Here is an 18,356-nt window from a genome sequence, read left to right on the forward strand (position 1 = left end):
ATATGAGGCTGTTTCTATTGATTTACTACGAAGACTGTTGATATCCTGCAAAAGACAATGATGACAGCACCACACTGACAGGAGAAACTAAACTGGTGCCAAACTGCTTGTGTCATGTATATAACATGTACAAGACATTTACTGGGATCATTTTGGGATTGGAATTAAGGTTGGAACACAAAAACAAGCTTAACTACAGCTCTGCATACTTTGCAAAGTGAACATACTTACATTTTAGTAACACATTCTGAAACAGCTGTGTGTAGAATCAGTGGGTATGAATGTACCCATTACAGCTGTTGATTTGAGACTCAATTTGAGGAATATGAATACAATTTGTAATAGAATAAGCACTGTAGCTTATTTACAAACTTATTTACAAGTTTGTGCCAATTAGCATGTCAGTAACAAGCAAAAATTACAATCAGGTTCACAATTCCTACAGTTCGCCCCCATTGGCCCACTGTGTTCCATACTTAGTGTTCCATTCTGCTACACCAAAGTCTTGCAAAGCTCAAATATCCCTCATATAAACCTCTATCCATGATAAAAGCATCCCCCAGGTCTTTCATCAAAACTGGTATTTAGCTTACAAGCATTTTTAGAAGCTTTGTAGACAGCACAGGTAGACAGCTCAGACGGTTTCTTGCCCGCTTCGGTACAGCGTACAGTATTGGTGGACAGGCCTGTCTTGTTATGTTAAGCTGTGCAGCTGCTGCAAGAACATGTTCTGCGTGATCATCCACACGATCCTTTAGTTCATGCTTTAACAATTTCAGGCAGTCAGCCAGCTAGCTTGGAAAAATTCTCCTTTAAGAAGGGTTTGATTACATGACGCAATCCTCACAGAACGTACTTGACAGCCTTTCTCTAGAGGCAACACATTGTTTCACTATGCACGCCTCATTCGTCTTGTTTGACGGTGTTGTACTCTGAAGCACGCCTATACTGTCTTCTTCTTTCAGCAACATTTTAAACGTATCCTAATGTATGGTGTTTTTTTATGTCTCACTTTATCATTTTCTTTTGCTTCCTAGCGCTGTTATGACACCATTTAGAGATAGATTATTGCTCCTGGGGAAAGAAAACACTAGTAAGTTGGGCAGTTGTAGTCTAGTTGTGGCCTAGTGGTTAAGGTACTGGACTAGTAATCCAAAGGTCGCTGGTTCAAGCCCCACCAATGCCAGGTTGCCACTGTTGGGCCCTTGAGCATGGTCCTTAACCCTCAATTGCTTAGACAGTATACTGTCCAGTACTGTAAGTCGCTTTGGATAAAAGCGTCTGCTAAATTAGGGCTAGTAATGAGGTGAAAAAACTAAATAATTATGTGAATCCAAACAGGTGATTGTAATCATGGTTTGGTACAAAAGCAGCATTCAGGAAAGGAAAAATGAGACAACGACGACCTCGTACTGTTGTACATCTTAAGACGTGTTTGCAGGAAGAATGGGACAAAATAAAAGCTGAAACACTAAATTGCTTGATATCCTTGGTGCCAAAACGTCTTTTAAGTGTGGTGAAAAGGAATGGCAACATTTACAAGTGATAAATGCTTTACTGTCCCAACATTTTTTGGAAAGTGTTGCAGGCCTGAAATGCAGGAATGGAGGTTCATCCTGTCTGCAGTGAAATAAAAGTCAAAGTAAAAGGTTTTTCCACACTATATTGCTAGACAAGCTGGAACCATTGTTGGGTTTCTATCTAGCTAGTCTTAGAGACCTTAGAGAAGAGTTCAGTGAGAACATGTGTCAGCTGCACCCCCTCTGAGAGCTACATGACTTACTATTTCCACCTTAAAAGTTTCCAACGAGGGCCACAAGTGAGGAGATATGTGTTCCACCAGAGAATCAGAATCAGATCTTCCTGACCTCCCTGACTAAATGGTGAATTTTATGTACCACCATATCACAGCTGCTCAAGCACTTCGTGTTTCTCCAAAACATTTACCCTTTTAGATTCCTTCAGACTGATGTCACTTCTTTTACACCTCGCAGGCTTAATTACATGTCACATATTTTCTTAGGAATTCACTCGGCGTATCGTATGATTGTGCGTTGGGAAATATAAAGCTTTATTTACGTTATTTTCAGTTTGCTTGATTGCACGTTGGGTTTTTACACTCCTGTAGGTGTTCGTGCATGTTGGTGCCTGTGGGGACACACAAGTTAAAAGGGTGATAGTAAAAGAGCAACATGTTTCCAGAAAAGCTCAAGCAGGTTTCCCTGTTTCCTGTGAGTATAAAGGAAGGTGGTCAGGGAGGTTGTCTAGGGTTGATTAAAAAATGGCATCAATTTCGATTCCAATAGTTCAACACAACCATTTTTTCAGCTGCATGTCCTTGACAATGAACTCAATGAACTTTTGGTCCACGTCCAAATAAACCACAGACGTTCCCGCTATTCAAGAAGCTCTCGCAATTACTGGCTGTGGTTTAGGATGTTTTAGTCACTAAGTCATTTATTACAAACAACTGTCAGATTAGCGAACGCTTGCTTATAAACGTGTCTGGCAAACATAAGCAAACTGTATTTCCTGTTTTTTGCATGGCTGTTCTATAATTTATGTGAGTGATATTTAACATTATATTCTGATTGCCTTTTTTGTCTATTGTGTGACTCAACACCACATTCAGTACATTGGTGTTACAGCAAGAAGAACTGTAGTAACACCACACACAGTAACACCAAAGTCAACAGAATTTTCAGTCAACAGAAGTTACACCACTGACATGAATCAAAAATTTCAACTAAGTTACACCACTGACATAAAACAAATTTTCAACTAAGTTACACCACTAACATAAAACAAATTTTCAACTAAGTTACACCACTGACATGAATAAAAAATGTCAACTAAGTTACACCACTGACATGAATAAAAAATTTCAACTAAGTTACACCACTGACATAAAACACAATTTTAACTAAGTTACACCACTGACATAAAACAAATTTTTAACTAAGTTACACCACTGACATAAAACAACATTTCAACTAAGTTACACTACTGACAAAAGAAAATTTCAACTGTTACACCACTGACATAAAACAACATTTTCACTGTTACAACACTGACATAAAGCAAAACTTTAACTGTTACAATACTGGCAATAAAATCCACACCACAGACATAAAACAAAGTTTTAAATAAGTTACACCACTGACATAAAAAACAAAATTGCAACAAAGTTACACTTCTGTTATAAAATAACATTTTAACTGCATTACACCTTTGACATTTTCACTGTTACAACACTGACATATTTTTTTACTGTTAATACACTGACAACACAAAATGTTTACTGTTACACTACAATTTTTATTAAGTTTTATTAAGTTACACCACTGACATAAAACAAAATTTCAACTACATTACACCACTGACATAAAACAAAAAAATTAAGAAAGTTACACCAGTAACATAATACATTATTTTAACTAAGTTACACTACTGACATAAAATGAAATTTCAGCTAAGTTACACCACTGACATAAGACAACATTTTAAATATGTTACACCACTGACATAAATTGAAATTTATCTGTTATACCACTGACGTAAAACAAGATTTAAATTAAGTGCCACCACTGACATGAAACAAAATTCTAACAGTTACACCAGACATAAATTGAATTTTAATTAAATTACACTACTGACACAAAACAAACTTTTAACTAAGTTACACTACTGACATAAAACTAAATGTTCTCTAAGTTACATAATTGATATAAAACTAAATTTTAACTGTTAGACCACTGACATAAAATATAATTTTAACTAAGGTACACCAATAACAACAAGAAAACAAAGTGTAACGTGTCAAATCTTTGCACTTTTATTTACTTATAAAGGGATGCCTGTCAGGTAACAACAAAGACATAATCTTTAGACAAATTGTTTAAGGTTTTTTTTTTATTTGTTTTTTTAGACACAGTGGGTAAATCTTGAACTCACTACTGACAATCTTCTACAAACTTGTGCAGTATCAATTTAACAATGTAAAATCAGCCCCAAAGTTTTGGTTTTCCGTCATGATTTAGATTGTCTGGAATTGGACGATAGATCATTTTTAGCACTGTTCAGTCTTTTGATCCCATTGCCTTCAGATAGGACGTGATGGCGTAAGCCAGTCTGTATTAGTGGTTCAGATAGGAAACACATAAATCTGTCTGTCAGAATAAACTGATTAGATTACATCACTTAACTATCTAGGCTTTAAAATGCTGGGGGAGATAAGATCCACATTGTTCTAGAGAAAACTGGAGGAATGTAACGTTCTTTGATCCCACTGATTGGGCTTTATTAGGTAATTTAATCAGTCACATGGTACTTCTTAGTTAAACACATTTAAAATGCATTTGTGATGGGTTGTAAACATAATTCACCTCATAGAGCCTCACATTGAAGATCATAAAGTGTCTGCTGGTTCTGTCACCACAGTAAACAGACTTGTTTTCATGACCGGATGGCTTCACTCCAAACAGTGTGTATCAATACCAGACTGGTATTCTCAAAGTGCTGCCAGGGAGCTACTCTTCACAGACACTGTCAGCTGTATGGGCTTTGACACAGCAGCATGAGATAACCCAAGGGAGATAGAGCCAGTATTTACCAACCCAAGTGACCTAGGATAAAAATAACCTGGCAAACAAAACGGAGTCAAGGAAACAAAACAATTAAACCAATAAACAAGCCTTATTACACTTAACGACCATGTTTTATTGGTATTATGTACAGTTATTTAACAGTCATTTAACGGTCAGTGTGTGTCTTTTAGAGCATTGAACGTGAAGACCCTATTGAGGTGGATCCAGCTCCAGCCACATCTGGACTAGAAAATGGACATATATCCTCAACAGGTAATATTCCATAGATTAAAATTAGCTTCATGCTATAGACAATATTTAAAATGAAGGCTGTAACTTTGAATTATACATTGGTGGGTGGGTGGTTTGAAGTCAACATATTGTGGACCATGCCTACCCTCAATATACACTGATCAGCCATAACATTAAAACCACCTCCCTGTTTCTACACTCACTGTCCATTTATCAGCTCCACTTACCACATAGAAGCACTTTGTAGTTCTACAATTACTGACTGTAGTCCATCTGTTTCTTTGCATGCTTTGTTAGCCTTCTTTCATGCTGTTCTTCAATGGTCAGGACCCCCACAGGACCACTACAGAGCAGGTATTATTTGGGTGGTGGATGATTCTCAGCACTGCAGTGACACTGACATGGTGGTGGTGTGTTAGTGTGTGTTGTGCTGGTATGAGTGGAGTTTTTAAACACCTCACTGTCACTGCTGGACTGAGAAAAGTCCACCAACCAAAAATATCCAGCCAACATTACCCCCTAGGCAGCGTCCCGTGACCACTGATGAAGGTCTAGAAGATGACCAACTCAAACAGCAGCAATAGATGAGCGATCGTCTACAAGGTGGACCAACTAGGTAGAAGTGTCTAATAGAGTGGACAGTGAGTGGACACAGCGCTGCTGTGTCTGATCCACACATACCAACACAACACACACTAACACACCACCACCATGTCAGTGTCACTGCAGTGCTGAGAATGATCCACCACCTAAATAATACCTGCTCTGTGGTGGTCCTGATCATAGAAGAACAGGGTGAAAGCCGGAACAGATGGACTACAGTCAGTAATTGTAGAACTACAAAGTGCTTCTACATGGTAAGTGGAGCTGATAAAATGGACAGTGTAGAAACAAGGAGGTGGTTTTAATGTTATGGCTGATCAGTGTATATCATGAATATGGCCTTGCTTAAAATATAACAACATTTATGGTCATCCTGATTTTGTTTTATCAGAAATCTCACATATGCCTGCAAGAAACTGCTCTCCACCGACCGCCGTGTCTCAACAAAACTCATCCCCAGTATGCATGGCGATGCCACATCTCCCAATCACAGCGACCACCAAGGTAGCAGAATCATCAACCCTGAAGGGTCCTGAGTCACCAGGCAGCCCAATGCAGGCAATGCCAACTGGAACAGATACCCAACCGGACAGCCAACCGGCCACCAACAACGATGGACGACAGCTTGAATCGCCAGTTCATGCAGGTACACAGCTTAAGTTAATTGCCTCTGAGGTCTGATAATGTTAGATTTAATGATACATTTATGCTAATCTGACCATTTCTTCTGTAGTATCTTCAGTAAAAACATGGACCCCAAGTCCTTCGAGGACGATCGGCTCTACGTGGCTCAATGGTAAGGGAACGGTCTTCTAGGTCTTGCCTTGCAATTTGACGCTATGTATAGACAACTGATGGGTTGCTCACCATCTTATGCAGTGGTAACCTAGCTGTTAAGGTAGTAGACTAGTAATCAAAAGGTCACTGGTTTAAGCCTCACCACTGCCAGATTGTCACTGTTGGTCCCTTGAGCAAGGCCCTTAACCCTTATTTGCTTAGACAGTATAATGTCACAGTACTTTGAATAAAAGTGTCCACTAAATGCCATAAATATAGATGTAATGCAGTTAAAATGAAAAGAGACCACCAGTATTGACCCAATATTTTAAAATGTGACTTTTCCCAGTTTGGAAGTGACATAACTGTGTTAGTTATCAGGCACAGGAGCATTGCTGGGTCTGGCCAATAGCAAATTAGTGTACATATTAGATAGGTGTACCTAATGATACTTCAGTCTTTGATCTTGCACATCGTAGGTACACAATTGCGCACAATTATGCACATTTAACTTAAAAATGGAAAGACTTCACTGCTGTTGACCCAGATTTTTGGAGTTGTGGACTCTCTATATATATACACACAAGAAATCTTTGAAAAGTTTCCGCACTGTTATATTTTCATTGGAAACGGTGAGGGCGGGAGGAGTAGTAACTGGTCGTGTCTGAGAGACTGAGAGAGAGACTATAGTCTGGATTTAGCGCCATCTGATTTCCACCTTTTTTGACCTCTCAAAGAAGCTTTAGGGGGAAGAAGATTTTCATGTGATGATGATGTGAAAGCAGTGGTGCATCAGTGGCTACATGCTTAACCACAACATTTTTTGCTGATGGCATTAGAAAGTTGGTACGACGCTGGGAAAAATGCATCGTAAGGTGACTGTGTAGAAAAGTGATATCATTTGTTTTTGAAATTCTAAATATATAGAGTTTTTAAAAGTGCGGAAACTTTTTGAAGAACCCTCAAATATATATATAGGCAAATGGTATTTGGGAGTGTAGGGAGTGTAGGTATTAGGAAGGTGTAACAAATACTCTTGCATGTAAGCCATTAAGTAGAGTTAAAAAAAGTTCAAGCGGCTCATCAGCGCTGGGCGCCCCCTAGAAGACACAGCTGGCAGTGCATGCACTAGTCTGCTGGGTGGGAAAAGACAGGACTGAAAAGGGTGTGGGGTCTTCGGCACTGTATAAGGATCCTGGTTAGTAGCCCGAGGCGCGAATCCACTGGTGTATATATATTTATATACACCAACTAGGCATAGCATTATGACCACAGACAGGTGAAGTGAATAACACTGATTATCTCTTCATCACAGCACCTGTGTTGATGTGTTAGAAGCAGGAAAAATGGGTGAGCGTAAGGATCTGAGCGAGTTTCACAAGGGCCAAATTGTGATGGTAAGACGACTGGGTCAGAGCATCTCCAAAACTACAGCTCTTGTGGGCTGTTCCTGGTCTGCAGTGGTCAGTATCTATCAAAAGTGGTCCAAGGAAAGAACAGTGGTAAACCGGCGACAGGGTCATGGGCGGCCAAGGCTCACTGATGCCTGTGTGGAGCGAAGGCTGGCCCGTGTGGTCCGATCCAACAGACGAGCTACTGTAGCTCAAATTGCTGAAGAAGTTAATGCTGGTTCTGATAGAAAGGTGTCAGAATACACAGTGCATCACAGTTTGTTGCATATAGGGCAGCTAAAGGGGGGCCAACACAATATTAGGAAGGTGGTCATAATGTTATGCTGGCTACACCAAATTGGGAGAAAATGCATAAAAAATATAGTAAAAAAAAAAACTAAAGACTAAGCTTGGTGATTTCTGTTTTAAGGACAAGAATAGGAACATGAGCATTGTAGGTTATGCATGATAGAAAAATAAAGCATATAATATGTGTATTGTGCTATACAGAAAAATTGGCGTCTTCGGCACCATCCAAGACTGTAATGTATTCTGGGCTCAACCAACACAGCAGAGACAGGTTGGTCAAATTAAATATTCAGTACAGTCACATGTGACATTCATTTTCAGAAAATGAAACAAATATGTTACCCCCTAAAGAACTGAGGCATGAAATTGTAATTTTGTGTGTATCAGAAATGTTGAGACTGTGGGAGAGCTGTCCCTCGACAAGGGAATAGAGCGCAGACGGGAGCTTGTGAGGTCACAAACTCTCCCTCGCAGCATTGGAGCCCAGGCACGCAAGTCCATTTTCGAGCGACTGGAATCTGAGCATAGCAGGTAGACGAATTTCCAATATCCTTATCTGATGCCCATACTTATGCCGGTATATATATACTTCAGTGTTGCGTCTTTTTTGTTCCAGTCAGCCAAAACCTGTGGACTCCAAACCCAAGCTGAAGCGCTCTCAGAGCTTCGGTGTGTCCAGTGCGAGCAGCATAAAGCAGATTCTTCTAGAATGGTGTCGCTCCAAAACTATTGGGTACCAGGTAAAGCCATCTTAGCTCCAATCTGGAAGGTTAAGACCTACAGACATAAATAACTAGCATGTGTTTCCGGCACCTAAAGTTTTCAGTTGAAACTCAGAACCTGGGGCATTACCAGGCTAGCTTAATTGATCCTTTCCTGGTTTTGCGTCATTATGTAATTTACAAGATTGCGTAATTTACACAATTGCCGAGTGTCCCAATAAACACCCAGTGATGAAAAACAAGTCAAACACACAGACGAAGCTTTGTGTCCAGATGAACTGATTCAACCTTGTGGGACTGTGTACCTGGATCACTTAATATGCATCAAGAAGTTAAACACAATTCCAAAAAAATTTGGGACATTTATAAAAATGTGAATACAAACTGGGAGGGATTATTTACAGGGATTTTCTTTTCTTCAGTTCATGTGGTTAAATTCATTACAAAAACATTATTTTTGTGGTAAAATATGCTAGCACACCAGAGCTGGGATTTTGAATACATCCGGCTGGGCTGGGCGGCTACATGAACAACGTTTGGCTGTTGTTCATTCAAGGAGGGAGTCGGATAGGGACCTCATAACTGATGCAGTTACGACCTCTGCTGGCTGATTGATGGGGTCTGCACAGAGTCGAGGAATAATGCTGATCAGGGTGTGGCTCTCCGTACACAAAGCTGATCCACATATGAACTCACCTTGTGCAGGTGAAAAGATGCAGTTGGCTACTGCTCACGTGTCGGAGGGGGCATGTGTCAGTTCACTCTCCTTAATTGAGGCGGGGGTCAGCACCAGTAGAGAGGAAGCATAACACAATTACAATGCAAATAGATTCTGTGAATCTTTTAATAATATCATGGAGTGTAGAGGGTGAAACAACAAAAGATCCTGCAGTTGTGCATTGAACCATTGTTGTAAGCTCCATTTAAGTAGAAGGTAGTGGAAATGCCTAGATATAGGGATACCCACTTTAAAATATGTAGTGCATCTGTTACAGTAATGCATTTGCTTTTATTTTATCTCAACCCAATTAATGGCTACATTAGTGTAAATAGATTTTATATAGAGAGGACTATTCATCAAATTTATTAAAGTCTAGATGCTCCAACAACAGTCACAATGCCTTAAAAGGTTATGTTTAGCAGGCTGGGCGACTATATGGATAGCGATTTGCTCGTTCGATGGTGGAAATGTCAGAAGGGATGAACAGAGACAGGGGATAATAGAGCTCAGTGCGCAGTATGAATCTCCTTATGAACAAAGTAGTAGATGTGAAATTATTATTATATAAATTCAAATTTACTTCATATTAAAGAACACTTAACAGCACACTAGTACATTACATTACATCAGAGATGTTCACAAGTCACAAAATACGAGTCCGAGTCAAGTCACAAGTCTTTAGACTAGAGTCCAAGTCAAGTCACGAGTCAATATAATCTACACAAAACATATATTGAAAATGTAGCGTAGAAATAAACAAATAACCTGTAAGTTCAGATAAAAAACAACAACAGATTAGCGACTGTATTTTGCCGTTTTACTCAGTGCCTTTACTTTCCTAGTCATTATGCAAATGAATGTGATATCTGTAATAAGAAGGTACCAGTTAAAAGCTTAAACTGATACGTTTTGTTTTCACTGCAAAACAAAAGCGTGCGATAAATCACGGCACAGCGGCCAAAGTCCAAAACACAGCAAAAAAAAATCCTAACCTTTGCTTACCTTAGCTTATGTTCTTCCAGATGCTAGTAAATTTATAACCGTGTGTCCCATTAGGAATATAATCCGTTATTTTGTAAATGTGCTTATAATTAAAAACCTCCAAACTTTTCCCGGTTGTGAAGTAAAACACGAACTCGTTAGAAAGCCAATCAAGCGTTTCATTACCACATCATCTGTGTGACGCAAACTGAATAAATGCAAATAACAGCATTTCTTACTAACAATTAAAATCAGAAGGGCTGATTGGTTCAGAAAGCGGTCTTTCAACCATTAGTGCCAGTTCTGTAGGAATGTTCCATTCACCCCGGTTGTTCCTGTGAAGTGCACTACGTAGGGTATTCCACCATTTTAAGTGAGATTCCAATCCAAAGGTAATGAAAATGTTCAAATGAACTTCAAACTGTGTAGGGAGTAGGGAGCGACGCTTCATCACTACGCCGGAAGCTGGCTGTAACATTTACCCATTGCGTGTGTTGCGGGTTAAGACGGCCAAAACGAGTTAATTGTCAGACATAAAAGATGGGTTAATTGTCACACGTAACACATGCTGATGCTAGAAAGTTTTGTTGTTTACAAGTCATGTTTTGCGAGTCATGAGTCGAGTCCGAGTCATTTGAAACGAGTCCGAGTCGAGTCTGAAGTCGCTGTGTGTGCGACTCGAGTCCCCATCTCTGCATTACATCATAAAATTCTTTTATTGTAGTGATTCATTGTCTATGTTTACGCACATTGTAAGGTTTAAATGTGCAAATTAGCTACGCTTTCTCACACAGAGATTCGTATAGAGAAAAAAACACGACTGGAAGAGTTTAAGGTGAATTACGCACTGCAGGCTTTGCAGTGCCTTGCTTTTCTCATTCACAGCTGTGCTAGTCATTCCATATGGTCCCGGTTAAAGACGGTGCTGTCATGGTCAAGAGAAATCTAGCACAGAAACACAATATATTACAGCACCAGAACGCTGGATTCACGACAACTGTGATGACGTAGGTTCACATATGGGCTTACGTTTTCTAAATGAGGACGAGAACATTAAATAGCATTAAATTACAGGGTCTGAGAGCTAGAGTTCATATGATAGGTTAATATGATCTATTACAGCATTACAGGGTCACAAAACCCCCTTTTCCAATTCTGGTGACTTCATTCTGTGGGCTCCCGTGATACTTGTGGGGCAAAATGATGTCTGACAGATAACATAAATGTATAATTGCGAATTAAACCACACAGGGATTCCAGATGTGTTTTGGATTAACATTTAAACAGAAAATACTGTGTCATACAGGTACAAGCCAAACGCTGGAAGTACTAACATGGTAAAAAGATGAGATTTACATAGTTTTGATTATTAAAACTGATCAATATAAGAAACGTCAACAAAAACATTAATTCATTGTCTGTTAAACCACTGCTCCACTTGTCAGGGTCACACCAGGTCCAATTCACTGCGTGACGGGCAGGAAACACCCCATCCAGGTTGCCAGTCCATCACAGACCAGGAACACACACATTTTTTCAAACACACACACTTGGGTAATTTTGAGTAGCTCCAATTGGCCTGACTGGATGTCTTTCACGGACTGGATGGGGAATGGAACCCAAGCCCTTCTTGCTGTGAGACGACAGCGCCACTACCCAGCCTGGCAACCTAATTGGGCAGTGGTAGCTTAGTGGTAAATGTACTGGACTAGTGATCAGAAGGTTGCTGGCTCACCACCAAGTTGGCTCTTTTCGGCCCCTGAGCCTTAAAAGGCCCTTAACCCTAATTGTTTGCACTGTACTCGTTCAAAACTGTAAGTCACTTTGGATTACTTTGAAGTGCTAAATGCTGTAAATATAATTCATTCATTCATACACTCATTGCAATACATTACAGAGCATCACACACATTCAAAGCAGTCAATCCACCTTCTGAACGTTTTAAGAACCAAAAGGAAACTGTATTCAAGGAAGGCCATGCAGATGCTGGAAAGCATGCAAAGCTCTCAGCAGACAGGAACCAGACGCAATGAGTAAACCCAGATCTCCAGGATTCATATTAGACGTTCTAATTATTGATACGTGACTAGGCAACATTTCATCAACTCCAGATCGCAGCTGTTTAAACATTTTACTGTACATCTACACTGGATTCATTAAAAAACTGACAGCCCTTCTGGTGAGTTATAACTATTAAGAAGTGCCTGTTTATTCTTTAATCTTTTTTCTAATGGACAGCTGAGAACCTTGTACTGCCCTGTTGAACAATGAAAGCCTTGGGATTTACGATGTTTATTTTGGATTTATTCCAGATGTGCTTTCATGAAAGCATATCACAGCCTTTAAAGGCACAGTATCAAAAGCAGACAAGTTAATTCTACAGGATAAAATGGGTTAAATACGATGAATGTAATAAAACAGTGGACTGTCTCTTTACGGCACTTCAAAAGCAGTCTCTGCACCTAATTAATCGTGATTCATTTTAGCTGGGTTTTTGCCCCAATTTTCCTCCCAATCTAATTCCTCTTTACTGATGTTGACTTCCACTCCTGACTGAGGAGAGCCGTGACTAACACACACCCCCTCCGACACGTGCAGTAGTCGACTGCATGTTTTCACCTACAAGGCAAGTTCCTATGGGGCTCAGTTTCGCGCACGGAGAGTCACACATTAATCCTATTATCCCTCGTCTCTGTGCAGGCGCCATCAGCCAGCCAGCACAGGTCGTGATTTAATCAGTTATGAGGAATCTCCTCCGGCACCCACCCTACGAACGAGGCAATCAGTGTTTCATTCGTGTAGGTGCCCAGCCTGCCGGACTCGACTCATGACTCGCAAAAAAATGACTCGTAAACAACAAGAGTCCCTAGCGTCAGCATGTGTTAACATTAGTTACGTTTGACAATTATATATTATATTTATGCCGTCTTAACCTGCAACGCACGCAATGGGTAAATGTTACAGCCAGCTTCCGGCGTAGTGATGCAGCATCGCTCCCTACTCCCTACACAGTTTGAAGTTCACTTCATCTGAACATTTTCGTTACCTTTGGATTGGAATCTCACTTAAAATGGTGGAATACCCTACGTAGTGCACTTCACAGGAACAACTGGGGTGAATAGAACACTCCTACAGAATTGGCACTAATGGTTGAAAGACCATTTCTGAACCAATCAGACCTTCTGATTTTATTTTTTATTTTATTTTCGTGACTTGACTTGGACTCTGGTCTAAAGACTCATGACTTGACTCGGACTCTAGTCTAAAGACTCGTGACTTGACTCGGACTCTAGCCTAAAGACTAGTGACTTGACTCGGACTCTAGCCTAAAGACTTGTGACTTGACTCGGACTCTAGTCTAAAGACTTGTGACTTGACTCGGACTCTAGTCTAAAGACTCATGACTTGACTCGGACTCTAGTCTAAAGACTCGTGACGACTCAGACTCTAGTCTAAAGACTCATGACTTCACTCGGACTCTAGTCTAAAGACTCGTGTCTTGACTCGGACTCTAGCCTAAAGACTCGTGACTTGACTCGGACTCTAGCCTAAAGACTTGTGACTTGACTCGGACTCTAGTCTAAAGACACGTGACTTGACTCGGACTCTAGCCTAAAGACTTGTGACTTGACTCGGACTCTAGTCTAAAGACACGTGACTTAACTCGGACTTTAGCCTAAAGACACGTGACTTGACCCAGACTCAAGTCTAAAGACTCGTGACTTGACTCGGACTCGTATTTTGTGACTCGTGACTTGACTCGGACTCGTATTTTGTGACTTGTGCACATCTCTGATGTGTACTGCATCGAGACTACATGTGTGTGATTGATTTTTTTTTTCCTTTCTCATATAGAACATCGACATTCAAAACTTTTCATCCAGTTGGAGTGATGGTATGGCCTTCTGCGCTTTGGTCCACTCCTTTTTCCCCACGGAGTTCAACTACAACGCCCTGTCTCCTGCTGATTGCAAACACAACTTCGAACTGGCCTTCAGCACTGCTGAGTAAGTTCTCGCAACATCTAACCTCGCTCTTTAGTTCAGAACATAACATCAACATATTTTCCTGGTGTTATAGTCTCCCCGGTCATCTGCAAGGAATTAGTCTCTTAGCGTCTTTATCTTTACATTCACCAAGGGTGCCATTTAATGCTCAAGACATTTCCCCCCCCCTTCCCAGTTAGCTACAGGTCTTTAATTCTTAGAAAAAAATTATATTAGTTATTTGATAGTCCATTCTTTAGATGGTGTTAAAAGGCTAAATGAAGTGTTGACTGACTGATGAGACAGCTGACCTTAGAAGGATCGTACAATTAGCCGATCCTCTGGTTCAGCTGCACTACGTCATTCTTCAGTGTGGCATTAAAGATACTGTTACTGACTTTCCAATGCATCCGAGAACTGAATGTCTGTAATGTAACCCACTCTTTAGACTGCAAAGCCAAGGCAACTATACTCAGGCTTCTCCTTTCCCATAGCCCCTATTTTTCCATTACCAGAGCCAGACATTAATGAACCCTGTTTATCGCCATGCTGATACACAACATGTACATCTGCAATTTCCATTTATTTACCACATATCATAAATGCATACACACTGATCAGCCATAACATTAAAACCACCTCCTTGTTTCTACACTCACTGTCCATTTTATCAGCTCCACTTACCATATAGAAGCACTTGGACTGTAGTCCATCTGTTTCTCTGCATGCTTTGTTAGCCCCCTTTCATGCTGTACTTCAATGGTCAGGACCCCCACAGGACCACTACAGAGCAGGGATTATTTGGGTGGTGGGTCATTCTCAGCACTGCAGTGACACTGACATGGTGGTGGTGTGTTAGTGTGTGTTGTGCTGGTATGAGTGGATCAGACACAGCAATGCTGCTGGAGTTTTTAAACACCTCACTGTCACTGCTGGACTGAAAATAGTCCACCAATTAAAAATATCCAGCCAACAGCGCCCCATGAGCAGCATCCTGTGACCACTGATGAAGGTCTAGAAGATGACCAACTCAAACAGCAAAAATAGATGATTGATTGTCTCTGACTTTACATCTATAAGGTGGACCAACTAGGTAGGAGTGTCTAATAGAGTGGACAGTGAGTGGACATGGTATTAAAAACAAAACTCCAGCAGCGCTGCTGTGTCGGATCCACTCATACCAGCACAACACACACTAACACACCACCACCATGTCAGTGTCACTGCAGTGCTGAGAATGATCCACCACCTAAATAATACCTACTCTGTAGTGGTCCTGTGGGTCCTGACCATTGAAGAACAGCATGAAAGGGGGCTAACAAAGCATGCAGAGAAACAGATGGACTACAGTTAGTAATTGTAGAACTACAAAGTGCTTCTATATGGTAAGTTGAGCTGATAAAATGGACAGTGAGTGTAGAAACAAGGAGGTGGTTTTAATGTTATGGCTGATCAGTGTATTAATTACTAACTGTAGCCAATTTGTGATCATGTTCACCACAATCTACTGTGTCCTTCTGTGTAAATGGACCATTGGACCACTACTGACCTGATAACATTTAGGTGGTGGAACATTCTTTGCACAACAACATTATTGACAATAAAGTGAAAATGAAGTGTGTTGACCTCTTAAAAGGGTATCAGGCTTATATCAGGGGTCACTTAATGTCAATGCTAAGATCAAAACTTAGCTTGCCAACAAACAAACATCCAACCAGCAGTCCACTGGGATCAAAAACTGGCCACTGAATTAACACACATTCCAGTACACTTGACCACTTTCCTAATACTGTGTTGATCCCCCTTTTGCTGCCAAAACAGCCCTGCAACTGTGATGTACTCTGTATTCTGACACCTTTCTATCAGAACCAGCATTAATTTCTTCAGCAGCTCATCTGTTGGACGCCTTCGCTCCACACGTGCATCAATGAGCCTTGGCCGCCCATGACCCTGTCGCCGGTTTACCACTGTTCCTTCCTTGGAACACTTTTGATAGATGCTGACCACTGCAGACCGGGAACACCCCACAAGAGCTACAGTTTTGGAGATGCTCTGACCTAGTCGTCTAGCCATCACAATTTGGCCCTTGTCAAACTCGCTCAAATAATTTTTCCTGCTTCTAACATCAGCTTTGAGGATAAAATGTTCATTTGCTGCCTAATATATCCCACCCACTAACAGGTGCCGTGATGATGAGATAATCAGTGTTATTCACTTCACCTGTCAGTGGTATATATATATAAAAAATATATATATTTTATATATATATATATATATATATATATATATATATATATATATATATATATATATATATATATATATATATATATATATATATATATATACTGTATATATACACACACTGATCAGCCATAACATTAAAACCACCTCCTTGTTTGTACACTCACTGTCCATTTGATCGCTCCACTTACCATATAGAAGCACTTTTTAGTTCTGCGTTATATATGTTATATATGTGACCTCCCCCCAAGAGACAGTACAGCACCCATACAAACCAGTGAACTTTCTCTACTACATTTAACGTCTATGTTTGTTTGTTTGTTTATTAGGATTTTAACGTCATGTTTTATACTTTGGTTACATTCATGACAGGAAACGGTAGTTACTCATTACCCAAGGTTCATCAGTTCACAAGGTTATATCAAACACAGTCATGGACAATTTTGCATCTCCAATTCACCTCACTTGCATGTCTTTGGACTGTGGGAGGAAACCGGAGCTCCCGGAAGAAAACCCACGCGGACACGGGGAGAACACGCAAACTCCACACAGAAAGGACCCGGACCGCCCCACCTGGGGATCGAACCCAGGACCTTCTTGCTGTGAGGCGACAGTGCTACCTACTTAGCCACCGTGCCACCCTAACGTCTATGTAAACAAGTTCATACTAAAGTTAAATTGACACGTGACAGCCATGCCACACAAAGTGACCCATTACTCAGACCAAGGTTGTACCAAATGAACTGGCACTAGCACATCTATGCATCCTCGTCCAATATATTAATAATAATAATTTCTCTCATTCTCAGGCAAAAGGCAGGTTGTGACCGACTCATCGAGGTGGAGGACATGATGGTGATGGGTAGAAAACCAGACCCCATGTGTGTCTTCACTTATGTCCAGTCTCTCTACAATCACCTGCGCAAGTTTGAATGATGCCTAAAATGTACAGACTTTACAGTGCAGCAATTACAAGTGCAACACTGCCCCCTTTCGGACTGGATGTGGGACTGGTTCATGACATGATTATGACTGTTACAGTACGAGGTGCCAACTGAGGAAGAGAAACACGTGTGATTAGCTTGCATAAAAGCTTTACTTAGTATATTTATTTTATTTTGCATAAATATCATTTCATAGGTATTGTGCTCTGATGTATTTCAATTTGAAGGAAACAAATTCACTTGCAGGATGGTAGACAGCAAAACCAAACATTATAAAAAGCCTGAGTTAGAAATGTACAGACTTGAGTATAGTATATTCCTAGATTTGTCATAGATCACCTTTTTTAATTTGCATTTGCATTTTTTTATTATTTATCTTGTACCACGTGTGATTTTCAAGTACAATCTTTGGCAGCCTTGTTAAAGTCTTTACACCATAGACAGTCAGTGTTTGCATCATGTAAATGCATCATGGTAGTTAGAAATGTTGTATATTTGAAGAGAATAAAGCAAGATTCACAATAATATGCACTGCATGGTGAGTGTTGTCTTAATATTTTAGGCTTAAATATTAAACATTTATGATATTGGTTTTTAATTTGATGGCTTGTTTTGTGTGAATCAAAAAGAAGTTGTTAACTACACTGATCAGCCATAACATTAAAACCACTGTCCATTTTATCAGCTCTACTTTCCATATAGAAGCACTTTGGAGTTCTACAATTACTGACTGTAGTCCATCTGTTTCTCTGCATGCTTTGTTAGCCCCCTTTCATGCTGTTCTTCAATGGTCAGGACCACTACAGAGTAGGTATTATTTGGGTGGTGGATCATTCTCAG

At 40.2% G+C, this 18,356-nt stretch overlaps 1 protein-coding gene across 1 annotated transcript in view; it reads left to right on the forward strand.

Annotated features, from left to right (window-relative positions):
- smtnl (smoothelin, like) overlaps window positions 1-18,031 on the forward strand; it is a 29,121-nt gene extending 11,090 nt beyond the window's left edge. The window contains exons 2-9 of the mRNA XM_063016552.1: window positions 4,778-4,859; window positions 5,833-6,087; window positions 6,175-6,237; window positions 8,120-8,189; window positions 8,306-8,449; window positions 8,535-8,658; window positions 14,198-14,349; window positions 17,382-18,031. Coding sequence (XP_062872622.1) covers window positions 4,778-4,859; window positions 5,833-6,087; window positions 6,175-6,237; window positions 8,120-8,189; window positions 8,306-8,449; window positions 8,535-8,658; window positions 14,198-14,349; window positions 17,382-17,508 — 1,017 coding nt within the window. The 3' untranslated portion in view covers window positions 17,509-18,031. The remainder of the gene's footprint in view (window positions 1-4,777; window positions 4,860-5,832; window positions 6,088-6,174; window positions 6,238-8,119; window positions 8,190-8,305; window positions 8,450-8,534; window positions 8,659-14,197; window positions 14,350-17,381) is intronic.
- The last annotated feature ends 325 nt before the right edge of the window (window positions 18,032-18,356 follow it).

The sequence above is a fragment of the Trichomycterus rosablanca genome, chromosome 20 (assembly GCF_030014385.1).
Source record: "Trichomycterus rosablanca isolate fTriRos1 chromosome 20, fTriRos1.hap1, whole genome shotgun sequence".
Lineage (NCBI taxonomy): Eukaryota > Metazoa > Chordata > Actinopteri > Siluriformes > Trichomycteridae > Trichomycterus > Trichomycterus rosablanca.